We start from the raw sequence: 27,161 nt of genomic DNA, 5'->3' as shown, positions 1-27,161 counted from the left end.
CATGTGTCCCCTTACAAATTAGTACATAATGAGATGATTTGGTAGGCATAATCTTTTTTTTTTTTTTTTCCTCAAAGAAAAGAATGGGATACATGCAGAAAACATGTAGTTCCTCTTTCCCGGTGTTGTCCAAAAGCATGCAAAATGGTCTTGCTTGTTACTCACCAATGCTCTTACCTGTGCCATATCATCCAAACAGTTGAAAATATACTTCCTTGCTTCCTTCGACTTAATCCCCGTCTCTGCCTCATGATCATCTGGTGTCTGCTCAAAACAGGAGAAAGGCGTTGACCAGAACTGCCCAGCAATCAGCTACGAATTACGTGCTACTTCCAGCTCATGCCTCACCCTGCCCTCATTAGAGACCACTACGTGCCTCTTGCCTGAGCACATAACATCTACACTTTCTCCACTGTGATTACATGACACATTTTGTGTCATTTGGAGATTTCTCTTCTCTTTTTCACTTCAGAGGATCCTCCTCCAAAGGAGGACCATCTCCCAGATAAGGCTGGTGTCCCAAAGGTTTTCTACACCCTGCCCCACTGTGAAGCTCAGCATCTCATCCTTACAGCCAGAAGCCCACTGCTTCTCTCCTTAGGGAGTGAATACAGCAAACATGCTGGTACAAGAGATTCAAGGCCCACTTGCATTACAAGTAGATATGACTGTCAGAAATAAAATCCTTTCTGTTTTTTTCTTCCTTCCTTTTTTTTCTTTTTTTCCTCAATGCAGTAGATATTAGAGCGAAGTCTGCCCGGGGCATGTTTCATTTAAATTACACATTAATTCATTGAGTACTTCGAGGGATATTTCCAGGTGAACTCTGGACTTAAATTTCCCACAAATCTGTGCCAAGCAGGTGAGTTAAGGGCTGCAGACTTCTGTGATGGCAGTTTTACCTCGGGCCATACCCACCCCAGTGTCTGTGGTGTATCACAAAATGCGTACACCTAGGCTCTGAGGTGACCCGGTTGTCTCCTCACTTCCAACCAACAAGTGCAAGGTAAAAGAAACAAGGGAACGTCTTCCTACCTTCAGCCTCCACAAAGGATACGGTGAGTCTGTATCCCTGTTGAAAAACCTTGTAGTCTTTGTCCCTGCACTTAACAAATACTCTGCTGGTAAGCCCTGTGTCTGTGAGATATAGCGAATCTGTAAGAGAAGGATGAGAGGTCACTGTTCATCCTGTGAAGATCTCTGGAGGTCTTCCTTGAAGGAGGGCAGGAGGCATTTAAAACAATGGAACAAAGAAAGAAAGAGAAAACGTAGTGCACAGTTAGACTTCACCAAAAAATAAAAAAAAATAAAACAACCCACACTGAAAGGAATGACAGGAAAGAGAATTCCCGTACGGCATTCCTCCATTTATCATTTGCATCTATGGAAACTTACCCTTGTGTTATGCTGCCACAAAATCTGCGGATGAAGGAAAGTCCCTAGGTTTTAGAGGTCAGAGGGGAAGACCAACACAGAGATTTCAGTGGTGAGTTTCACTGATTTGCACCTTTTTATGTCACACTCTCCTCTCTGGGAGGTAATTTCAATAATTTGATATTTGCGCTCTAACTTTTGCTGTTTATATCCCCAGCTGAGCACACAGCCTTTCCTAGCAGCAGTTTGAAGTTCAAACCAGAAAACTATGAAGTGACTATCTTTGAACTTAGATGAAATATACACTCAAACACATTGACACCCTCATGGCGTGTAAAGTACTTCATCTCTATCGCCTACATGACTTCATTTGCTATTTGGGTTACTTCCATGATTATGACCTCGCTGGCATTCAGACAGCTATAAGATGCTACACATGTGTTTCCAGAATCCAAGACTTAAATTTATTTATTCAAAGGAGAGAGGGTATGTGATTACATAATTAAAGACTGATATAACACACGCCTGGGGTGGCACATGAAACCTGAACTTTGGCATTTCCTGACTTCTGAATATTTCGCACTGCAAATTTACTGCAGACTCTGCAAAATGCGTAAAATGTTCATCTACTCTAGAAATCCTACGGAAAAAATGAAAATGTTTTTGAGAGAAGAGACAGAGAAGAGTAAAAAAACAAACAAACACATAATAGAGGCATAAAAAGCAGCTGTGGTTCCAACGTCTTCCAAACACTCACGACCCTGGCCCATTGAGCCTGACTTGCTTGGCTCTGCAGCTCCTTACGTCCATGGGAGCTCAAACACCTGAGAAGCAGCAGAAGCCTTCCTGCAGCCCAGCACAAGAGCTGCAAGGCAGCACACGCTGCAGTGAGGGGCCAGGCTTAGCTCCTGCCCCTTCCCAGCTCCCCAGGAGCCTTCACGGCACTTCAGCAGAGGAAACTTTGCGCTGCGCAGTTAAGCTGGGCAGGTACATATGGTGATTTCTTTTTCAGCTGTGTGTTTTACGACTTTTTGGCAGGGGGTGGGGGGAGGAGAAAGAAATCTGCTCTTCATGCTTGGTATGTGATTTTCAAACGCTTCGAAGTTTTTCAGCTACATCTGATTTCCTTTGGAATCACTAATGGCCCATCTCTTCACTGCGGGATATTTCCCCTGCCAAATACCACATTTAAAACTCAGGCTAAAAAATACTGTTTGTGAAAGATGAGTCAAAGAAACATTTTCATATGCGAAAAAGTTATTTACTTATTACCCTCTTTTTTTTCCCTCTTTTTTTTTTTAATTTTTTTCTAAAAGTAAAAAGACCCTTTTCAGGCCGTATTTGCAGAAAGCTAAGATCATCTGGAAGAAGACTATCAGAATGGAAATTGTTCTGCAGCCCTGACTCTAGAAGCCGCTGTGCTATCTGTTTTAGGAGTACAAAGGAAGCATAAAAGCCTATAGGGAGAGAACCACGACAGCTTATATTAACTAGAAACCTACACCACTGTGAACGTTCTCTTTCTTGTCATTGCTTTTAATATACACCCTCATAAAAGGGATTATGAAATGCAGTGGAGTTCATGCAGTTTCTTCTAACAAATAAACCTTTATTTAATACTTGCTGTTACAGTAGAGAAAGGGTGCCTGCTCTGTTCAATGATTAGAGACATGTACAGAGCTCTCTAGCCAACGGGAACGTTTACTCTTGATTGAGAATTCACTTAGGCAGTCAGTTCTTAATAGTCAGCATGCTGAATAGCACACTGGCTACCTAGAGTACTCCGGGTGGATAATGGAAAAGTTGACTCAGGAGGGTAAGAATTGCATGCAAATATCTCCTGTTAGCAAAACGGGAAAAGTTGGCATCTGTTCACTGTGAAAAAAGGGGAAAAAAAAGGCCACAAACATTTTAGCTCTTATCAATAGCCAGGGCGACATCAATACCAACCTGATCGTACTCTGAAGCTCCTGGGTACAAAGGCCAGCCCAAGAACAGCTCTGCAATGACACATCCCAATGACCACATATCGATTGCTTCACAAAATGGTAAACCAAGGATGATTTCAGGGGCTCTGCAAAGGAATAGGTTAGAAAACGTTAGCCACCAGCACAGATCCGCTCACACTCGAGATGCTGCTTGCTGTCAACAAGTGGGCCTGCTCCTACTGCAGGGCTCCTCTGCCTGCTGGCAAAGTACCTGCCGACCAAGTATGAGATGGTGAATATTTATCTTTGCCTAAATCCTCTGGCACCATTTAGTCAAGAGAGAGCCCTGCCGAGGCCTTACATTTCACAGCAGTTTACAAAGGGGAGAGCTGCCATTATTTTCCTTCGACGGGAGGGAAGACGAGGCACACGTTCCAGGCCGCTCAGCTGAGATCCCCCCTGGAGGCGCCCAGGCCCAGCTCGCTGAGGAACCACGCTGACTCTGCTACAAAACATCCTCCATTCACCGCGCTCGGAGGGCTCCACAAACAGCCAGACATTAAATAATCATTACAGGACTGGTATAAAAGGATTACTGACTTTTTAAACAAATGGATGCAAGCATAAAACAGAGAAATAACCTAATTAGATCTATTAGATCTAAGTCTGTTCCTCGGGAGGAAGTAGCCAAGAAGCCTTTGCTTTCCAATCTGTCCCAGACACCTGATTAAATTTCCTCTTCTCTTTCAGCTGAAACGGGCAAAAAGCGGCGGCAGTCCCGCCACGTAGTTACTGCCTGCTTCAGAAGATGGCCACCGAAACACCTCTGCTCAGCAGGTCTCGACATTAGCCAGCCCAGCTGAGGAAACAGAGGAGGTAAAAGCTTCAGCTCCCTCTCTCCATGAGGATGAGGCCGCAGCAGGCAGCACAGCCGTCATGTTGTACCACTGCAGTCTCTTAGCTCAGACTTCCCCAAGTCGCTTTTCTTTCTTTCTTTCTTTCCCCACCTCAGCCCAGATTTCCGCATGCAGTTCAGTGCTATAATTCCTTTTTTTTACACAGGGACCACCTAAGGCTTCTCTCCTGCTCTTCTTGCAGATCTTACAACGCTGTCTTTTAAAGCCTCACCTCCCGCAGTCAGGTGATGCACAACAGAAAGGAAAACTTAACTTTCCCATCCTCCTCTAACTATTGAAAAAAAAAAAAAAGAAAGAAGACAGATAAGAGAAAGAAGCACACATTGCTTTAAAACTTTCATCATTTTAAAAATAGCCTTAGGATTTCTTGGGCCCTGATGCATATTTGGGGAATGTCTGAGGTTGACTACTGAGCAAATCAAGTGCCACCATCCATGGTTCCCAGTTTCCCATCTGTCATCAGGATAAGATCTGACACCAGTGAGATCATACTAAGGATTACCGATTGCAGTGGAAAATATTATGTTTTAATCGTGCTATTACACAGTCATGTGAAGACAAGTCTTTAGCTAAGAAACCAAGCAAAACGGTATTTTTTTTTTCCAAAGAAACAAGCAAAGGCCATGTAACAAGAATCCATGCCTTATCTTCAGTACACAAACTTCTCCATTTTGGGGCTGACCTGTAATGATAAAAGCCCCAAACTATTTGTTCTCAAACTAGAGACATGGAATGTAAGAATTAAGGGAATTTCTAGGATTTTAAGGCTAGTCTGCTTTGTGCCATTCCCAAAACAAACACAGAAAAACAACAACCACATGACAGCAACTTAAGAAGCAGCTACCTTTAGCCCTTCTAATTTCAGCTTTGATTGCTGTTTTCATATCCCACTGCTCTTTAGCCCGTCATGACAAACTTTATTCTAACACCAATCTCTGCTTAGGAACAAGGGGTTAATTTTCCTCCTTTCCTTCCTATTCCGTCATCCCTGCACACTAGTCGACACCTAGACAAAATGCGGAGAGAAAAAGACAGCTATGGTGACCTGAATCTCATTACTATGTAAATCCTGCATTCAAAGCCATCTGCCTCTCCCTGTCTGCCTTCCACATTGTGAACGAAATGTCCCTGGTCACTAATGAGAGCTCAGCCTCGCGTTGCCTGAACTTCAGATCCCTCCCACTAACTCAAGTGGAGGGAGCGGAGGGGTGGACTAGCGATGGGATATTCCCAACGTGATATTGTCTAGAAACCTCCCTGTTCATAAAAAAAAACACTCGCACTGCTGTCATATGCAGCACACACTTCCTCCCCTCTCTCCCCACACTTATGCTGCCAACACCTCCAGACCCCTGCGAGAAGGGATGACCTAGAATTTGAGATTCCAAAATTCCTCATTTTTTATTGCGAGTCTTCAGCTGTCCAGTCGTTTTTCCATAAAGCTCCAGCTTCTGCAATTAGATGAGAATTTCTTTTTCACATAACAAAGTTTTGCATCTCCACTGTTGGGAAGTAAAACACAAGGCCAGCGCCCATGCCATTTCATCCATACCATTCAGACACATAAAAGGCAACTTAAGAGAATGCCATTCATTATATTAAACCAGACCTATCATTGTGGAGAGGGGAGGCGGTGATGTATTTTTACTTTATTTTCCCTGTTTGAAAGCTGGTATTTGTAGTACTCTATCAAGCCTAAACATTACTTTCAATCAAAGCCCAAACAGAAGAATGCCGACGACAAATTTGGAACAGTGGTGAGAACCCCTGTGTGAGCAGGGCCAGACCTAAATGCCGCGGGGCTGTGCGTACACCGATGCCAGCGTTTGTGTCACGGCTTTCTCACAGCCCTGCCTTCGTTTCCTCACTGCAGCTCTTCCACAGAGAGGGAGCAGCCCGAAGACAAAAGACCTTGTTAAGTTAATTAACCAGTCATTAGGACATCAAGAGAAGGACAGGTATCGTGCACCAAGCGGGCTTCCTGACTTTCCGCTAGCGGACACTTCCCATTTGTCATGCGTAAGGGAGAGCTGGAGTCACCCCAAAGGGAGCAACGTCTGTCTGTCCATCTGCCCGGCAGTGGCCGCTGGCACTCCCTGCTGACAGCCAATGCCAACCCTGTGGTGGAGATGCTACAGGTCCTGCACAGGAACAGCTCGTCCCCTGATAAAATCTCCTCCGAACCTCTGGCAGGTGGAGATTGGTTTGCACACAGACATCCTTCTGCATATGCACCTTTATCAGACACACAGAACTCCTCCCTTTCTTAGCAAAAGCACATGCCAGCTTTTTCAGGCAAGGTGAGATCTTGGCTTCAATCACACATCGTGGCACGGAGTTCCAGAGACAACTTTTTGCTTTAATTAACATCTCAAGTCTGTTGTTTAAAGCCTGATTTTCCTTTATCAGCTTTAAATTTGTCACCTCTCGCTTCATGCTCACATGAATTGGCCTAAAGGTGAAAACCTAAGATCTTGAATCATCTTTCCTTTTAGCACAAGGTATTTTTATCTCTCTGCTTTGTTCTCCCTTGCTTGTCTTCTTTCTGAATGAAGCAGCTTCTGGCTTCTCAGCTTTCCATCCCGTGGATGTTTCAGTCCCCTTCCCCTGACTCTACAGCTCCTCTTCCTGACATGACTGCCTGGAGACAGGCTGAGCAGATCTATAAACAGTCTTAAACGCAAGGATATTCCCCAGACTTATTTTGTGCTATTTGCAGAATGCTTTGGCATTCCAGTCTTCCCTGAACCTAGTATTTTGTTTGCTTTTTGGAGTGATGCTAGGCATTTCAGCAGATGTTTTATCTGGGAGATCCTCTGAGATGCACAGCCCTTTCTCCAAGGGAGCTACAGTTAATTTAAGATGTAGAATTATGTAGAAATAGTTCAGTTTTCCTCTTCAAATGCTTACTGCCTTTCAATGCTGCGCTGTTCTGGAATAAAGTTGTTTGTAACCCAGATCAAATCCCTTAAATGTTCCTGCAGCATAACTTAAACAGTTCTGTGGTATCTGCACACTCAGGCACTTCACTGCTGGCCCACCATTTTTTACAGATAATTAATATATTAAGTAACTCTGTCCTAAAATGCGTGTGCAGGCCGTTCCACAACTGACCCTTTTATTCCTAAAAGCACTCAGATTTAGCTCAGCTGCCCTAAGAATGTTGTAATTTTCTTTTCCAAGGCGAAAGAAAACATTTTCATGTCTTAGGCAGTTGTTATGTGGGATTTCTCCATTCTGCAGCTGGTAACACTATATAACAGGGTAAAATACTCTATTAAAGTGCGCACATCACAGTATTGTAATTACAAACCCAAATTCACATGGCGGCAGGTTCTCCCAGAACAGCAATGTGTGGTTTACTCTGTCTTCAACAAATCTCTTCATGGCTGCCTAGTGAAGTGTTTTCCATCCCAATAATACCGCTTGTTTTAAACACAAGCCCACCAAACCTTTCAATTTTGGCGGTGACCTCGTTTCAGACCATGCAAAGGCAGCTCGCTGCCAGATACCTTGGTACGTGCCGGCTGTGCATCTGCAGTGCCCTCAGCACAGTAATTCCAGCCTCCAGCACAAGGCACGCAGAGGGAAACCAGGAAACTTCACCCTCCTGTCCTTCCTTTGCCATGAGCTGCCTTTGATGTCTCTCAACGAAATGCACTGTTCAGCACACAGGCCCAACCACCTGGTCTACAGCTCATGCACATCTCACAGTGTTTCCTGATGCTCAGACCTCCCGTGTTTCTGTTTGTGCCCATTGCCTCTTGTCCTGTCACTGGGCACCACGTAAAAGGGCTGGGCTCTGTGCACTTTGTGCCCTCTCTTCAGCTGGGTTCCTCCCACACACCTCCAAGGGAGAAGCAGCCAGCCCATCCCCAATTCCCACATCTCCCGTCCCTTTCCCAGACAACATCACTGCCCTGGCCAGCAAAGGACGACCTGCTCCTTGGCTCAGCGCTAGGTCCACCAAGTGCCCCAGCACCTGAAGGCATCTGTGTCCTGTAGAGAACTGCTGGCAATTAGTGTGGGACCACACATCTCCTCTCTGTCCACACCCAGGGCATGAGGGTCCCCACAGGTCCCCAGAGAGAGAAGCACCATCTCATCATTTGCTTGCACCTCACATATGACCCTGTCCTACTTGCAGGCCTTCCACTGGCAGAGTATTTACTTTAGCAACCCAGCTTTGTGGCAGGGTAATTTCATTGTCTGGTGTTTCTGTCAGCAAAATTAATTACCAGTCTAGCTCACCGGCTTTTTCACCCACACATCACAGGACATTAAAAACAAATGCCAAAAAAATTCTTTTCCACAGACTTGGGCTCAGAGAGCTGGGCTCTTTCTGAATTTTAAAACTGTCCCCCTTGGGAATAGTTCCCCACCTCTGGGAGGGCCCCGTAGCTGAGCATCTCTGTCTCAACATAGCCCTTCATGGGCAAGTATAGAGATCAGACAAACAAAACAAAACAAAACAAAAAAACTCAAAACTTGATGCTGGCTGGCACCTTCAGCACAGAGTGTGCCTGCTCCTTGCCTTTAGGTGATGGTTGTTGAAGGAGGCTGTAGGCAGCTGTTGGTGGCAGAAACTGCTCACACTGCCCTCGCCCATCCCTCCAGATTAGTTTGTAACACATCAGAAAATATCTGTATCTGCTCAGAGGACTGGAAGCTGTATCCACTCAGCCTTCGGTGCTGGTTTATGTTACAGGACATAAATATAAACTGGAGGCTGGTAGCAAGTGAGGTACTGCAGGGGTTTATCCTGGGACCCTTCTTGTTTAACATCTTTATCGCTGGCCTGGGGCAGGAGGCACAGTGCACCCTCAGCCGGCCTGCAGATGACACCAAACTGGGGGGACCTTGCCACAAGGGCACGCTGCCACCCAGAGGGATCCGGGCAGGCAGGAGACATGAGCCAACAGGGACTTTGTGACACTCAGCCAGGACAAACGCTGAGTCCCACACCTGGGATGGGTGAACCTGGGTGATGATAGCTGGGGAGAGCTCATCTGGAAAGGCCATGAACACCTTGGGGATGAACGCAGGCCCTGGCGGTAGCGGGGCCAAAGGCCTCCCAGGCTGTGTGGCGAGCCACAGGGCCAGCAGATGGCAGGTGCTGGTTACCCACCTCCAGCCATGCTTGTGAGGCCATATCTCGATATCACTTGCTCCAGCAAGACAAGCTCAGGCTCTAATCTCAGAGCTGACCATACCTGGAGCAGCAGGGTGAACTGAATGACCCCCCGAGGCCCCTTTCCACCTCAGCTACTTCATGCAGTACAGTAGGTACACACTGGTCAATAGCAAGGTCACCCCGATCCTCCTACATATCCAGGCAAAACACTGCATAGCTGGGAGCATTTCGGGGAGTTCAGGTGTAGGTCCCAGGGCATTTTTATCGAGTGCACACACAGTTCTTTCTGTCTTCTCAAAACAGAGCAAGTTACACCAGAATTACTTCTGGACTTGAGCGGCATAATTATCAAACAAGCTTCAGGAACCTATCATTACACTAAGGCTATTTAGTAGCACATAAATCACAGAAGCAGACCAAACCACCCATCTCTTGACGCTGCTCAGGTTCCACCAGTGCTGGCTGTTAAGGGTGAAAATACTCCAGAGGATTGTGCCAGAGACTCCTAGGGCTAGCCCAGACCCCAGGAAGCCACCCACTGCCCCCCTGCCCCGATATAGTGCCATCTATGCCTATGTCCCTCCTGGCAAGCACTCAGCCAGCTTGTCTTCCAGACCTCCCATGGTGGAGAGACCATAAACCTCACTGTGCCCCAAAGGACCTCGCCCCTTGTAATTTTAAGGAATAATACAGCTGTGCATAGCTGACTTGATGTCATGCTTAATTACAACTTGTTGTCAATCTGACGTCTATGTAATATATATGGAAAAAGAAAACCTGATACATCTAACTTGACTATGCTTATACCCAGTTTTCTGCCAGGCTGTACTTCTTCCCCCTCTTCCTCCTCCCTTTGCCTGAACACAGATTTGGTACCTAAAAACTTGTCTGTTCTTCTCCCCTTTTGCTTACTTCTGTCACCTTTTCTGCTCTCTGCGTGCACTTCTCGTGGATAGAGAGAGATGGATATCATGCACAGAATTTAGGAGAGCTAAAACTTGTGGAGGGATGCACACCACGTGCCACAAACACAGCCCTGTGCTGCTGCAGGGGTGAGCTGGGTGAGTACAGGTCGTGTGCATCCATCTTCAAAACTGGGTTTTCATGCAGATACCTACACACCAGGCACCCAAGTGGGGTCTTGACGCCTGCCACGACTGTCAGCACGAGGCTGTTGTGAAAAGGAATTTGCATGGGTTAATCCTGGAAGAGAAGCCTTTAACGCAGGGTTTAAGTGGGGAAGGAGGGGTGGCTGCTGGGTGGACCCACTCTGCTCTCATGCATACATTGCACATATACATTCCGTTTAGGTTAGGGCCGGGGAGAAAACCTCCAGCTCCCTTCAGCGGGAGCAAATGACTGAAGCCCTGAGCTGGAGAAAGCAGCGCAGCTGTTTGTGGAAACAAGACAAAAGATTTAGAAACAGTTGCTTTTTTCTCCTCTCCCATGTCAGGCTGTTTACAGAAACCAAGGGATGAAATTTTGCAGACAAAAACACTGAGAGCAGCCTGTCAGTCTTGGAGGGAGGGAGAGGCAGAGGGAGGGGAGCGTAGGCTTCTTTCAGGATTATGGATCATTGCTAAATTGCTCTATCAATTATTAAACCCATCACTCAAAGCGCAGTAACCAAAATATAGCAGATAAAGCCTTTCTCATCCACTCTCCACCAGCTGCTCTCCTCCTCCTAAAGGCAGAGGGGAATGAAAATTCCCGTACTTTCTGTTTTATAAACATCATTTTCCCTGTGCCTTAAATATAAAAGCTTTTTCGGACAAGGTACAAAAGAACCAAGGCCAGGCCAGGAAAATATTAAAGGAGGACTTGCCCTTTCAGTTATCAGACCCAAAGAAAAAAAAAAACAAACACAATCTCCCCAATCAATGTGATTTCCTAATGCCAATAGGTGAAACCATTTGTCTGTGGATAAATCAAGAGGCTCAAAGCCACCAGTAGCTGTTAGCTGCCATTTGCCTTTGTCCTTGGGTGGACCACAGCACGGTGGGTACCATCCCAGGAGAGGACATGGCATGGCCACAAGCTCTGCCTTTGGTGTGGCCAGTGGCACCGCAGAGCCATCGTGGATCAGAGAGGAGGCACTCTGGGTGGCCATGCCGACACAGAGTAAAGCCTCACAAAATAAAGAGGAGGTTCAGACTGAACATTGGGAAAAATTTCTGTACTGTGAGGGTGGGACTTGATCTTTGTGGGCCCCTTCAGCTGAACTATTCTAATTCTAAGGCAGAGAGGGGAACAGGAGCGATCTGCAGATGGCAAGGCTGTCACGTGGCTGCTGCTGTCTGACCGACATAACTTTCCAGCAGCACTGTATGTGCTTGCTGGAGGCTGCGGCTCCAGTTCAGCAAAGCCCTTTACCAGATGGGTAACCTGAAGCAAATACTTGCCTGAGTCCCCCAGAGGGCACTGGATACAGTTAAAGTTAAGCACACATTTAAGTGCTTTGCTGAATCTGAATCCACTGGCAAGTCTTTGTTGCACTTGAGCTGGAAATCTTAAGAGGCAAGAAAAGCTATTAAGCCCAATAATGGAAAAGAAAGCCGGGTCCTGGTTCAGCCAAGAGACACACTAAGCTTGTCCCAGCCGGGCGTGCATCTTAGTACATCCCCAGAGAAAGCCGGGCTGGATGGATCACGAACATGCTCATCAGCCTGGGCTCTGAAACTCAGGGCTCTGTGCACTTCAGAGAAGGGGCACGATGCTGAGCACCACCATCACCCTGGGGCACAGCAGCTCCATGCTGCCCCCAAAGTGCAGAAACATGCATGTGGGGTGGTGCAACAGCACACTGTGACCTCTGGTTGTTCCCTCAGACAAAGGGTAACGCATGGCAGGGCGGGCTGGGGTTTTCCCAGGTTATGGAAGAAAGCGGAGAATAGAAAAATCGTAATTTGAAAACAAAAGCCCCATCCATGCCAGGCAGCGAACGGATGAGCCGCAGTGCATTGGGTGCAGAGATCCCCTGAAGGAGGCATCTGATCAAGAGGGGAAGAATGCCAGTTATGTGCTTCCATTCATGCCACTGCAATGCAAGCATAATTCTGACTGCTTTCTGACCCACAGTATGCAATTTATGCAAATCCAAGCTGTTCTCGCTTCCCTCAGAGCCAAATGTCCACCAATGCCAGAGCTGGCTTGAACTTTTTGTTTTCCTTTTCAAATCTATTGTTTTCACTGCTGAATATTTAAGACCTTCAGTTGTTGCTGCTGCACTTCTTTGGAAATGGAATAATAATTAAAAAATCCCGTGGCACACAGATGCAGTCAGGAGTTGACTTCTTGCCTCCAATGCCTCCCATCCGGCCACTCGCAGCTCCAGCCCAGTCCCTTATCGTTCCAGACCAGAGCCCTGCCACGTATCGGCCAACCGAAGCTCCTTGGGCCGGATCTGTAATGTTCCCCGAGACTTCTGCTCACAGCAAATACCCAAAGTTGCACCAAGCTGTATGGTGGTTTTATGGGATTAGGCTGACTACCAAGCCAACTGCCAGTATAAGGCTTCAAACGATTTCTACCCTGGCAAACAGGGATACAAACCAGGCTCTGGCCATGATCCTAAGACTGGCTTCACACAGCAAGTAGCAGGTCTGAGGCTAAAAGTATCAAATTTCTGCAGCTTTCCTTTATTTTTTTCCCTTTTAATCATGTCCACTGGCTGCTTTTTTTTAATTAAAAAAAGACAAAGACAAAAATAAAGTACTTATCCTGCTTGCCTCTCAGAGAAAGGAGCACTGCCCTTCACTTATCTCTGAAGAGCCACACAGATTTAATATTATTATTAGTAGCAACTATTTGTATTTCTGTAGCACGCAGAAGTCCCAGTGGAGACTGGAGCCCCATAACGCTAGACATTAAAAGATGACGTGCTAAAAGACTGTGTCTGTTCCAGAGAATTTATGATCTAAAACGACGTGTGGTGACAATGGAACAGATTGGGGAAGCAATTTGCCCAAGATCATATGGAGAGAGCGTAGCAGCGCCAAGAAAAGAAGCGGGGTCCTTGAGAACAGCGTGCCATCGCTACTAGGCCACCGTGTCTTCTATTTATGATATTCGGGAATCACATTAATAATACATGGGTTTGAAGGGTCTTTCTAAAGAAACGGTATTAGCGATGCAAGGCAGGTTTTGAGGTGAAATGACCTGTAAATATCACCCAGCCAGGTAGTAGGGAGCTGTGTCAGGAACCATTCGCAAAATTCAATGCCCAGCTCAGTGAGTCGCAGCACCCGACCTCTGCTGGGAAGACCTGCACGGTCTACAAAGTCATTTTGGGAAAGGCCCAGGCATGCCAGCCCACCCGTGGAAGTACCCAGAGCACACTGGAGCTGGCTATTTCTGCAGCAGAGAGCTGAAAATTTCCAAATTTAACTCGAGCTCTACGAGGATAAACACACACCACGAAGCAAAACGTAGAGCATGTGATAAAAGCTCCCGGTACAAATAGCAGGGCACAGCACTGAGAGGAAAAAAAAACAACAAACAACACAAAACACTGTTCTTTCACAGAATCAGAGGAACATGAATTTATGTTCCTCTCAGAATTTAACTTTTTATTGTACTGATGTTTGGGCTAATATCTGGAAGGATGAAGCAGGGCTCTACCATACCAGGTGCTGTAAAAAAAACAAACAAACAAACAAAAAACAAAACAAAACAGAAAACAGTCCCTGACCTAAAAGATTCACAAGCTGGCTACAAATCCCTGATCACCCTGGAATTACAGGCTCTGGGACTTGCTGCTCAGCATCTGCTAAGCCAGGACCTACAACCAGGCCGCAGCCAGCTCACAGCATGGGCCCCGCAGGCCGTGATGGGCCCCGCTGGGACGTGCTGCTAGCCCACTGCCAGGTACCAGAGGGGCATGAGGCAGGAAGGTTTCAGCAAATCTTCAGGAAGGACAAAGGATCATCCCTAAAATCTCAGGCCCCTGCTTGCTCCAACCACCGGTTTGTTTCCTCCTCAGCTCTGGCTCTACCTGTAGGTGCCATGCATCTCGCAGGAGCCGGACAGAAGAGCAGGATATCAGCACGAATGCATGAACGGTTCAGAAGGAATCACAGTTCTTGTGGAAGGGCAACAGAAGGGAGACTCATAAAATAAAAGTCTTTTGCAAAAGTGAGTTCATTCTTCATTTAAAATCATTACATGGAAAATTCAATTGTTCTCCAACGCATCTCTGTACCAAACCGGGAGACTAAATTCAATCATTAAAGTGTGAAGCAGATGAATTTAAATCCATAGTAAGTGCAAATTTCAACACAATTTTAAGTAAGGAGTCGCTCCCAACACCTTCATAACATGTCAACACATAGTCATATATTTGTTTCTGGGACTCTTCAAATGTCTCCTTTTACAGTTTCAATTTTTTCTTGCCAAAACAAATCCTTAAAGCTACCCCGATCTTCTGAAAAAAATATAAACATTTTCTACATGTTAAAACTTTAGGTAGCCCACGAGAGAGATTTTGGAGAGACAAAATCTGCAGAAAAATGACAAACAAAAGAAACTTTTCCTCCTCTTTGCTACAGAAGAGCAGAATTTGGAATGATTCCCGTCTGATTAATTTTAACTTTTAATTTGTCCTTGGATCTCGCTGCAGTACGGACGTCATTTCTTAATTTGACTGTTTTGCAAGTAGCCAGGAGTGTCCTTGTAAAGGGCGAAGAAATCCCCATATATCAGGAATGGTTTTGGCTGAGGGGAAGTTTGGTAATTACTCCAGAGGAATGAACACAACAATCAAAAGTACTTCCCAGGACATGAAGACAAAGATCCACCCTTTCTTGAAAGAAAGGGCTCCCTTATGTACACATTTGTATCTTCAGTTATCACGACTGCCTGTAACCATTTAGCCCTCTAAGTCAACTGCGCAGTTCAAGACCATTTCCTGGCATTCTTCACATTTTTTGCATGTCGCAATTTTATCTGGTGTACATCATATGCTTCCCTCTGAATTGCCTCAACCACGCTATCTTCCTCCTGACAAAGGAGTTCGGGGTTTATAAACTTCAGAACTGCAACTCTAAGAAACCCAATCACTCAAAGGCTGTGAAATTATTGAAAACAGAGCGAGTTTGGGTTTGATAGGTAAAACCAGAGCGTGTTCCAGCAGCCAGGGGATGCAGGTGGACCGACATCTTCACTTAAAGGGGCTTTTACCTAAGTCTGTGCCACCAGTAACAGTGTAAGCACACAGATTCATCACCCCAGCAGCTTGGTGTCCACAGCAAATCTTAGGTTTTGTCACCTCCTTTGCTGCCCCTGTCCCCATCGCTGTCCCCAGAGCTCCACATGCATCTATTTCAGCCGTAGAAATTGCAGTGCTCAGTTCACCCAGCGTGGCAGCAAAGCGGGCGCTGTTTCCAGCAGCGGTACCTGGTCAGGTGGGGAGCCCCAGCACACAGAGGATGCGAGCAGGGGCAGGATGGTGATGTTCCTGCACAAGGTGTAAGTAATTACCTGAAATGTGATGTACTGCCTGCACACGGCAAGGCTGAGGGTGCAATAAGACGGCTGGACATGAGCACTTTCCTAACAAACAAGACAGGGAAGGGAATAACTATATTTCCCCTGTTATTCTAAGGGGAGGTTCATGGAAAGGTTACAGAGAAAACAATGCAGGCCATCGATCACGCAGACGGCTAACCTAGAAAGGTTACCGCGCGTTCCTGCCTCATTTTTCACATCTATAATTACTCCGCGGCCTCCTCCCACCCGCCTCTCCCCGCGTCCCACCCACCGCCCAGCACCAGATACAAACCACCGCTGCTTTATTAATTATGGATTTTGTTGACTCTTCCTCTTGCTGCCCTGCCGAAGGATTCGGCAGCACAGCTCCTGCCATCCCCGCGGAACAGTGCAGCTGGGACAGGGGAGCTCCTGGGACGCGTTCCCTGCTTCGTGAGGAGCTCCCACCCCTCCGCTGAGGTGGAGGTGGGATGGAGGTGGGAGGGATGTGGGTCTCTGCAACGTGATGCAGGGAAGCAAAGCAGGGGTGTGCGAGGGAAGACTGTTTCCATTCATGAAAGGCTCAGATTTGCTCTCGGATCTTCATCCAACCGAAACAAAATGCCAATATTGCTGAACATACTTAGCACCTCCTGAAGTGCAATCCTACTCCGAGCAGTGCCTTGTCTAAAAACGGCAGCGCCGGGCTCCTTGTTTACTGCATTCCCCCCGACGCCTGAACAGTACTTCTCAGTCTAAAAGAAAAATTACACTTTTTTTCCCCTATCTACCAGACCTGCAGACTCAACCAAGGCTTTGAGGGCCACTCTGGACCCATTTCTCGCGCATTTATGCATGCATTTACGGGCAGCCAAATTAGAGTTATGCGGAGATGGGCAGGGGAAGCACAAGGCAATGATTTGAAGACAGTGAATTTGCAGGGGACTTGCTATGTTTCTGCTCAAAGTACAGCATCACGTTTCTGATGCAGGGAACCCTGAGGGTCTTTATATTCTTTATTATTTTACATTTAAAAAAAAAACAACTTTTGGGGAAACCTAAAAGAGTTTCCTTTGAGAACCTGCTCTCCGTAATCACTGTTTCTTCCTTTTGCAGTATTTTTGGAGCCAGGATTTTCAGTTGCAGAATAGTAGTAAATGAGAAAGGAAAGAAAAACTTCTTCTGCAGCAACAATAGTGAGAAATACTTTAAGCCATCGATCTGAGAACTATTTTCTGGTTTTGCTCGTTTTCTATCTCACCAGAAATTACAATTAATTCATCCTCTAACAATACTAAAATCATTATTTTCTAACTGCAACCAAACCTGTAACAAAACACTGTGCTGATGTAAAGTGGGGGAAAAAATATGCTGATGAGTGCCAGTCCTGCACAACAAATGTCGTTCATTGATACAAAGGTGCATGAACTTCCTGGTTTGGACCCCAGAAAACTTCACACACGGTTGATGTTTGTGAAGAAAGAATCACACTGGAAAAGCCTGTACTAGCAGTCTCAAGAGGAAATGAAATATGGAATTGCTTTTGAAAAAGAATCCTAGAAAGGGGAAAGCCTTTCAAATTCCTTTGAGGCTGATCATGATGGAAAACAAGATACCAGGAGGATTCAGAAAAACCAAGGAGCTCTAGGCATCCTCCACAAAAGCCAGAGAACCCAAAGCGTGGCGCTGCTCCCCTCTGAGACTAACTCACTGTATTGGCCGTAACCACATCCTACCGCACCAAAATACTCCGAGGCATTTCCATACGTTTGTTATGGGACCAAAACCACAGAGCATCAACCACCCCTAAAGCTTTACTTCTGAGCTGGATTCACAATGGGCATTGGAGAGGATGCCGTAGAAAACCCACAGCGGACGTTGGTTTTTGTGTCTCAAAGGCACCATGCAAAATCTCCCCTCCACACATGGAGTGCCAAATCTTTTCTCATCTTAGCCAAACTCCCCACTTCCCAACGCTTAGGGGCACCTCCTGCATTCAGATGAGGCTTCCCTTAGCCAAGCTATCAAAAAAGCAGCACGGGATGGCTGTAGCAGTGAGCTGCCTCCTTTGACTCTGATCATGGCACAGATATTCCAGCTACGGGCAACTCCTGTTGAGCTCTCACATCAGCAGCAAGACTGACATCGCACCCTAGTACAGCCTGCTGGACCAAGGGGGGAGATCTGGACCAGATGTCCAAAAGTCTTGGCTTTGAAAATGCCCACAAGATCCTGAGAGACATTAGAACAAAAGAGCTCTAAATGCTTTCAAGGTAATTTCTAAGAAAATTTCAGGATCTAATGTGTACGGGTTGAATGATGGGAATTTTCTTCCCCTCCCAATTAAGTCAATTTACAGCTTTTTCAGGTCGATGAGTTACCCATAAGCTGTGCAATATGTGTTGGGGGACATCTCTGGGTTGCTTCGAAATTCCATTATTTATTTACTTGCTAGAGAAACAAAGCACAAGCGGCGACGCGGTACGGAGCCGCACGCTCTGGCGTGGAGCAGCAGGCGCAGACCCATCAGGACTCCGATGGGCCCTCTGAGAATCCAGCTCACTCGCTTTCAGAAAAAATAATAATAATAAAAAAATTCTGCTTTCCCACTCTTCCTTGAAGCAGCCAGCTAGATGAGGGAACGGTTAATTAGCTGATGTTCGTAAAGCCCTTTGAAGATGAAAAGTGTTATTTTTGTTTTCAAGTCTCAAAGAAAAACAACAAAAAAGAATTAAAAAGGGGAAAAAAAAGGCCACGGGAAGGCTTGTGCTTTAACTGAGCGGTGAGCAGCAGAACGAAAGGAGCCTGGTTCCCTGCGGAGAGGGGTCTCAGACCAGAGCTCGCTCCTGCAGCAGTCCATTAAGTGGCAAGCTGACACTGCAGCCTTTCCCCCGGGGCGTGCATTAACAGGGGCTCTGCCCAGCTGCTGATTTTCATGAAACATGTAGGACTCGATGCCGCTGAGACCCCTCCCCCTGCATCAAATTTGCTAGAATTCGTCCGCCGGATTGGAAAGCTGAGGGGAAGGCAGTGGCAGAGTGATCACACGCGTCCCATTTCCTTAGAAAAGCAGCTAAAAGCGAATGAGGAAGGCCCTTGGACACAAAAAGGTGCAGTGTCTGGCTACCCGGAACCCAGGTGGGCTATTTTTTTTCCTTCGAGTGCAAACGGAGGAAGTGGTTTACTTATTTTAAACGCTTTGTGTCTATGGTTGGAATTTCTGCATCTCCCTTGTATTTTTTTGTACTTTTTTTTTTTTTTTTATATTATTTTTATTCCCCCTGTCCTTGGCACCCCGAGGATGCTCTCGCCGCAGAGGCACGTTGTGGTGCAGCACAACCATTCCCTGGCAGCTGGGGAGCAACAAGAAGCTTACAGGTGGGTGCCCTGCCCCGGGAGGACAAGAATAGCAAGAAGGCAGATGAGGATTGCAGTGTATTAGCAAAGCTGTGCTTAGCACCTGAGACAAGAAGGACAACAAGCTGTGACAGGTCAGGCCTGAAGTGACCCGGCAGCACAGACGGGGAAGACTTCATGTTGTGTACCCCATTAGAGCTCCTTCATCACCGTCTTCTCATCAAAATCTCACAGCCACCAAAAACAAACAGGATGCTAGCTTTGAGCTTCCCCGTTCGATAACATCTAAACATTCATCCTGATGATGATAACCTCATGTCTCGCTCCAGATAGGTTCGTTCCCCAAGACCAGGGCTGGCAGCCCTGTCCTGAGCCTGCTCCCACCTGTAATTCCTCCTCCTGCTCTCAGATCAGCCTCACACCAGAGCTGCGAGGTCCCGCTTGGAAACAGCCATCTGGTGAAGGGGCAGGAAGAACTGGTTAAAAACAGAGTAGCTCCACCATATGGAGAAAATAATTCTGTTGGGCAGTGTAGGAAGAAGCAAACCCTATTATAATAATTGTGTTGCCAGGCAATGTTGCAGGCTTGTTTTTCTCCTCACGGCTTCGGCACTGATGAAGAACAGAGCTTCCCCCGTACCATCCCCACAGCAAGACCACACCGTTCCCTGTGCGTGCTGTGGGATTACCGGGTTACACCACCAAACCAAGCCAAGCACGGGGATGGGAGCACCGCGTGCTCCACCTCCCTCTACCCCTTCCATTTTGGGCAGAATCACCAGGAATTTGGGAAAAGGTGATCTACTTCAGCTGCACTGCACCCCAAGGAAGGCGGCTGAGGCCTCAGAGCTACCACAGGAGAAAATTTCTCTAGAGACAAGCTCAGGTTTGAACGATGGCCTGCTGTTCCCAACACCAGGCAATTCACACCTCAGGGCTAAAGGGCACCTCAACATGAGAATCCTGGCCCCTTGCTTAGGCATTTCTGGGCTGTTGTTAGGAAGGTGCCTGGTGTGCCAGCCCCAAACATGCTCTTGGCTGCCTGCAGCACGATGGCGATCCCTCTGTGGAGGTCACGCTGGGCAGTTCCCCACAACAGCCATCCCTCCTTGGCCTCCTAGGGTCCTGTAATCCCATTATCCTCACGAGGAGCTAACGACACACACCACGGTGAGCTAACCCATAAGGAAGGGCCCGAACTTTGCCACCACCCAGATCGATGGCAAGGTACCCACAGCCCTCAGCCTCTGAGGGCCGTCCCTCCTGCTGAGCCACGTGTGGCAGGCCTGCTCTTCCAAGCACAAGGCTCCTACTTCCTTTTCGTAAAGCCCTCGCTCTTTTCCCCTTTTCCCTTTGTTCCCTGTCTCTCTCTCATCCACTCCCGTGCTCTGCCTTCACACAAAGCTACGTTTATTTCCACTGACAGCCTTGCAGCCGAAGGTGGACAAACCCTCTCCCATTTCCAGCAGCGTGGAAGGTGGAGGAGGCTGCACAGCCCCTGCTGCAGACCCCGCTCCCAGGCAAGCACAGTCCCACTCGGAGGCCAGTTAACGCATTAGTCATTAATTCTGGATAAAAGGAAGTTATTTGCACGGCCTTGCTTAGACAAGACTGAAATCGTCACGTGTCCCTCCCCCTCCCTCTGCTCTCCTTTAAGACCTTATTAATATTGTACGCCAGCACCAGCCCATATGCAAATGGAGCTCTATGCAAATACGGCTCCGTGCAAAGACAGCTGCACTTAGCTCAGTGCGTCCTAACGCCACTCCAGAGGAATAGCTGGGGGGGAAATAAATCATCTATACGATGGAGAAAGCATGTCCTAGCTTCCAAACTTCTGGGGAGAAAGCTGTGCGTGTGCATCTATCTGAGTAGAGTTTTTAGGAAGTTTTGTCGAGGAGATAAGGTCATTAATACTCTGCTAAATTACGGGCTACAATGCCTTTTTTTTTTTTTTTTTCTCCAGGACACCAAAAAGATTGCCCTCCTAAGTATCTCAGGCTCTGTCTTGGCAAACCTACTTCTCAAGTGGACGTAGAAGTGCAGCTCTGCTCTGTAGAAGTGGTATTGTCAACTTTCCTGTGCACTGTTTCTCTGTAACTCCACACCAGATACGCTTAGTTTCAAGCCAGAAACCTTTTTACAGGTTTTCCCCTAAGCACAGCCCTTTGTATTCCTATAATTTCTATAGAAATATCTGTTGGCTTTTCATAAACTTTAATATCCCTGGCTAAGGAAAGCACCGTTTATTACTCCCATTTTATAGCTGGGAAAACTAAGATGTAGAAGACAAATAATTTAGACAAAAACACCCAAGTAATCAAGAAAATAACTTCCTTTCTCCCAAGTTTGTATGTTAGCCACAGGACCATCTTTAGATAAAAGTGCCAAGTTTATTAGTAAAACATTTCATTGCAATTGGTGACCTTGCCTTCAGGAATATTTAGCTGTAAAAGACAGCTGAGAACGTGTTAAGGTCACTTGGAGCACTTTTAGAGAACAAGGAGTCCAAGGAATGTCATTTTTGTTGAAGAACTATTTGGAACGAGGTTCCCATCTGGAAAGCTCATCTGCTAGGAGTGACAGAGGAAACAGGGCATCTGCCTTGCCCAATAAATACAGAAACAACATGTCCCTGCTCTTGGCATAGGAATCATGAGTCTCCAAGGAGCTGCAGTTCAGGAAAATTAAAGCCCAAGGCAGAGCAGGAGCATCTTGCACCACTCACCAGCACCTCTTCCAGCTGATGATGCTCCAGAGGTGAGCTGGGGGAAGGATTAAGTCATCTTTCCAGATTCAGCAAGGGAAAAGGGGACATCCAGAAGGCAGGCAGACAAACCCCTTGTCCTCAAACAAAGCCACTGGGCTGAACTTGTGCAAGCTTCCTCCATGCGTTGAGTTTTAGATTTTAATACAAATGCCAACTTTAAAATGAGGGAGAGGGGACGGCTACAAAACAATATAACAAATTAAATCTTTACAAAACACTGTCCTATCTTCAGCGATCTTTGATTCAAGCCCAAGATGCATTATTTTCAACTGTACTCTGTACTATTACCTGATATTCAGCTCGCTATTGCAGATAACATTATAGATCCACACCTGCCACCTGGCAGCGCTTTTATTTGGAAATAACCATCGGCAGACATCTGGCATGTAGCAACACATCAGAAAGGACCTTAACTCTCAACTTTTTTTTTTTTTTTTTTTTTTAAATTTAAGCGTGGCCACTCTTTTAGCGCTTTTCCTTCTTTATGTAACTGGGAAAGGGCTGAGGTGAGAAGGATCCCACACAGAAAGAGCTGGCTTGCAATGCAGAAGAATGAAGGCACTGCTAGGAAAATAAGAAGACAGCTGGCTTCCACAAAGGGTGCCAGACCTCGTGTCTAAAATTAAAGAATCTTCTGTTCTGAGGAAAGCACCTAGTTTCGCCCTTAAGTAGAAAATTAAAAAGCAGGAACTGGAACACACCATGTGATTATTAGTGCCCTATAAAAAACCTTACACAGGTTGGGAGCCAGATTAAATCCTACGCATGTCGGTAGTACCTCATGGGTTTTATTTTTCAGTGGTTTGTTTCAAGGGCTGCATGAATGGAGTTCAAAAACTGTTGGTCAGCAGCCAGGAGCTGGACCCACCTTATAAAAATAGCTGCATTTGGTAGCGCAGTTACGCAGCCCTAAAGAAGCCAAAGACTGAAGCAGTCATGAGGCTGGTTTAGCCCTTTACCTAGACGCGATCTCTCCACACCATACAAGAAGGGAAAGGAAAAGGGAAACAAGCATTTCACCCCTGTTTCAACACAGGTCATGCTACCACGCTGCCCACCTTCCCCACCTAGCTCCCCACCACATGCCCACCTTTCTTGATCGGAGGCAAACACCCTGATGAATGGAGATGGGAAACAAACTGGGCACAGGTATGGGTGACTTCTGCATAGCTGCAGGCCAACATCAAAAGCAGGCACCGGAGTCCCACCTGCACAGGGGTAAGGGGAAGCAAACCAACCCCATGTGCTGTTCTGGAGGCTGTGCTCTCCAGGTACATCTCCTGGTGGCAGTGCAGGTTTAGCCCTGAACCCCGGTTCCCAGCCCTGCGCTCTTGCTCAGGACACGCAGGCACAAACGCTCACTGTGCTGGGAGGAGCACCAGATCGGATACACCATGTTGAGACGGAGGCAGCGCTGCTTAAGCAGCCACCGTCACCGAAGGAGATATACAGGATCGTGCCCCCAGAAGGTACCTGCTGCCCCAGTGAGCAAAAGGACAAGTTACCACACACGGATATACACGAGCAGAATGACAGAGATCGAGGTGGGGGAACACACCGCCAGCCCACGACTCATTTCTCCTACGCTCCCTGAAACATAGGGTGGTTTGGACATTAATCACACATGAAGGCTATTTTCACTCAGATGAAAGCAGCAACCCCCCAGCAAGCCCACCCGCTGCTGCAGTCTCTGTGACTTGCTCGGCAAGGCAAGGGGGAGCTGGCAAAGGCAGCGCCTTGTAAAGGACCACGGACTTTACACCCTCTCTGACCCTCCCTTGTGGAGCCTCACTGGGAAGCACTTTGCTTTTCGTATTACCACACACTAAATTCATCTCTTTCTTTTAAGAAGGGAGGGGGAAATGGCATCACCCCCTCAGTTTCCCAGCGCTCCACGTCCCACCAACACTACAAGCCAAGTACCTCACGTCCAGAAGGCAGAGAACAGCACGGGCAGGAAAACAGAGAATTTATCACTCCCAGTCAGGTAACAAATGCAGGGGAACAACATCCCTGGCAAACCGCTACAGGAGTTGGGAGAAAATCTCTTCTGCTTAACCAACCCTTTCTCAGATTGCCTCCGTTTAAGGAAAAAACAAACCACCATTGTCTTCGAAGTAATTCTGAAAAATTAGCTTTGCACCGAGTCTTCCTGCACTGCTGTTGTGCTTGCTAAGGAGGCCATCGTGCCACTCCAGTCTTTGTAGGTTTTCGTTTCTCTTTAAGACACACATTTTCTCCCTGGCTTAGGGCCAAGCCTTGGTATTCCTTTAACTTGGGGGAACTCCTCAGGGAAGTCTGTCACAGTTTTGCCTAGAATCGTGGGTCTTTGCCTGTAGAGATTCATCTCTTCCCATCACTGACTAACACATGAAAACAATCCAGAGCTGGTTGTCGGGAATCTGGTAGGATTACAGAAATTTCTAGCTGCGGGAACCTTGGCTGCAACAGGCTGTGGAAATAACCTTCATGCTTGATGGGTTGAGCTACGAGAAGCCACCTGAGAATTAATGTATGCTGTTACAGGCATTGATACGGGAATCCAACATTTATTTCCCATGCTCCTAACTTCTCAGGAAACTCACTGTGGAGACAAGGCTCCCGTGTGTCTTCGTGTGCCTGCTTGGTGGGCGACTGGCAGAAGGTGGGTGCAGACCCTCTCCCCTCGCTCCCCATCCCGCCGTGCCCCTGCCCAGCCACCCCCCAGTTCAAAGTCGCTCGAGGCCTTGGTTCTTATCATGAAATGTTCTGCCAAATCAAATGTAAACAAATGACATGCACAGTTGACATGGCAACAAAGCAGCCCTGCACGCAACGATGGCAGCAGCGTTTAACTCTGCTGGGCTGGGCACGAATTTGCAGGAAAGACCAGAGCAGCAAGGTGGAAGATAGGATCTCCTCTCCTCTCCTCTCCCCACGTACCCAGAGAAACAAATATACAGCTCAGCGCCCACGGGCTTGCTGAGAAAATGTGGGATCCATCTCCTGCAAGACGTCTTCAAATTTCTGGGCAGTTTTGGGCAGCGTGAGAGAAGCTCTAGTGCAGCACATCTGCTTATACATCCTTACAAAGCAGTCCAGCATCTTAGGCTAATCTTTCCTACTGAAGACTGAAGGACTCCCTCTTTTTCCATGTGGAAGTGGAAGGACCCACCCTTGTGCAAGGGTCCTTTGCAGGAGCAGAGCCCAGGCGTCCACCATATGAACAAGAGTGATAAAAAGCAGCAAAGAGGATGAAAGGGGTCAGGGATGGGACCCAGCAATACACTGGTATGGTCAAGTGGTATACAAAATTGTGATATTTGCCCCTTTCGCAGACACCACACCAAAATACAGCCCTAGGCATACGTATATATATTTTACAAAAGCAGCCAGAATAAAAGTCACAACTGCATTGTGGCTCACACTGGCTTGTGCAGTTTCATCAGCTCCCATATCATAAGTTGGATCCAACAAGAGCTTAGCACAAAGGTAGATATTTAACTGCAAGCACTTTGGGGCAGGGATTGGAACTGCGTGACTTGATGTTGCTTTTCCCAACAGACTTCATCATGTTCTAATTTTAGATGCCCAGGATAGCTTTCATGCTCTGACCTATTAAGCTACACCAGGTGCTGGCAAAGAGCATCCTTTTACCGTGGGGGCAGCACTGTTTCAGGGATAGGGGTAGGAAACCCTATAAAGCCTGCAAAGGGTGTAAATTCTCTGGGAGACTCAGCACTGGGAAGCACAACATTTGAAGCAGAATATTTGATTTTCATCTCTCTGAGGAATGTGTGCGATCTCTGAGCACCCATCCAGGACAGCCTAGCAAAGAGCATCAAGTCTGCAAGGCAAAGCCCCTTTAAATAAAAGCGGCTGCTGATGTTAAGATAAGCATCCAAGCAGTAAAAATAATGAAGCTGGCTCTTAAATAATGAGTGCTGATGGCCCCCTCTGCTTGCATTCCTAGCCTAATTACTTACATGGTTAGCTCAGCCCTATATGCCTTTCAAATGCTGGCATTTGAAAATAAAAGTTAAATCCACTTGGAACGAACATGAACTTATGGAAACTACTGTGCATGCACACTGCTGCCAGAGGTGAGGGTCCTGCCACAGGGGCCCTTCCCCTCGGTCTGTGCTTTCAGCAAGAAAAAAAAATTAAAAAAGTAAAGTCAAGTACATAGCCAGCCTACAGATGGAAGAACAGCTCTGCAGCTTGTAAGCTTGGGAATTCAAAGTGCTGCTGGTGGGTGAGACTTTAGCAGGCCGTGGTTGTGGTGCTCATACTGGGAAAGGCAGGAGGAGAAGCTCCTGCTGAAAGAGCCCCAGACTCAGGGAAGAAACAGGGCTGTGACCCTTGCTGGTACCTCATTCAGCTCTGTCTATCTCCAGGGAAGTACCTGTGGCTGTCCTCACACCACGTAGCCACACGGACAGGCCACACACTGCATACACATGGACCAGCAAACCTCTTGGGTTCCTCACACAGCTTCCAAGACCGAATGGCCAGAATAAGATGCACGTTGAATGTGGCCAGAAAGTGGTAGGAAGGAAGACGGCCAGATAACAGCTTTGGTGAATAGGTCAGAGCCCGGAGCACAGCACCACCCATCGCCACACCACTACGAGAAGGGACCCACCAGCAGGAAGGCCACAACCGCAGCCCCGCGGGGTCGCTCCCTTACGTGCCTCTCCAACACACTCTTCCCGTTTAGCTTGGCACCAATGGTTTGGCTCCAGAAGCTATCCTGGCAACAAATTCTTTCCTGAAAATTCATCACATGCCTTTATACAAAGCTGCCAGAATCATTTATAGCCACTTATCTAACAATATCTGCTTTCGCTTCAGTCATTAAGGAAATAAACAGGGGCTGGAAAAGAGTCAGTGTGAGAAAGGGGCCTCTGCTTTGGAGAAACAACAGCCTAGGACTATCGGAGATCAGCAAATGCTGCCCTGCCTCAGGAATATGCTAGCATGACAATAATGATGGATTACAGAAAGGAATTGCTTCTCAAAATGACGTCCAATTACTCTTCATGCCCAATCAAATCGGTTTTTAGCTGTCCCTCAAGTGAAAGAAGCATTCCTGCCCTGCAAGGGAAGGCAAGGGTTATGCATGTAAATAAATAATTAGGAATAACCATGGGCTGATGGCGCAGTCTGTGAGACCTAGCAGAGAAGAAAGGAGAAAAAGCAGCAGTAATGGATTGCTTTCTGCCTGAGATCTGTGA

At 47.0% G+C, this 27,161-nt stretch overlaps 1 protein-coding gene across 4 annotated transcripts in view; it reads right to left on the bottom strand.

The window, feature by feature from the left end:
* HIPK2 (homeodomain interacting protein kinase 2) overlaps positions 1–27,161 on the bottom strand; it is a 122,200-nt gene that overhangs the window by 31,056 nt on the left and 63,983 nt on the right. For all 4 annotated transcript variants that reach the window (XM_032196341.1, XM_032196367.1, XM_032196350.1 and 1 more), the window contains exons 3-5: positions 3,325–3,448; positions 1,036–1,155; positions 178–264 (exon numbers count right to left, since the gene is read on the bottom strand). In XM_032196341.1, coding sequence (XP_032052232.1) covers positions 178–264; positions 1,036–1,155; positions 3,325–3,448 — 331 coding nt within the window. The remainder of the gene's footprint in view (positions 1–177; positions 265–1,035; positions 1,156–3,324; positions 3,449–27,161) is intronic.

This window comes from Aythya fuligula, chromosome 1 (genome assembly GCF_009819795.1).
Source record: "Aythya fuligula isolate bAytFul2 chromosome 1, bAytFul2.pri, whole genome shotgun sequence".
Classification (NCBI taxonomy): Eukaryota; Metazoa; Chordata; class Aves; order Anseriformes; family Anatidae; genus Aythya; species Aythya fuligula.
Note: the sequence above shows the minus strand (reverse complement) of the source record. Positions and strands in the feature narration are given on the sequence as shown.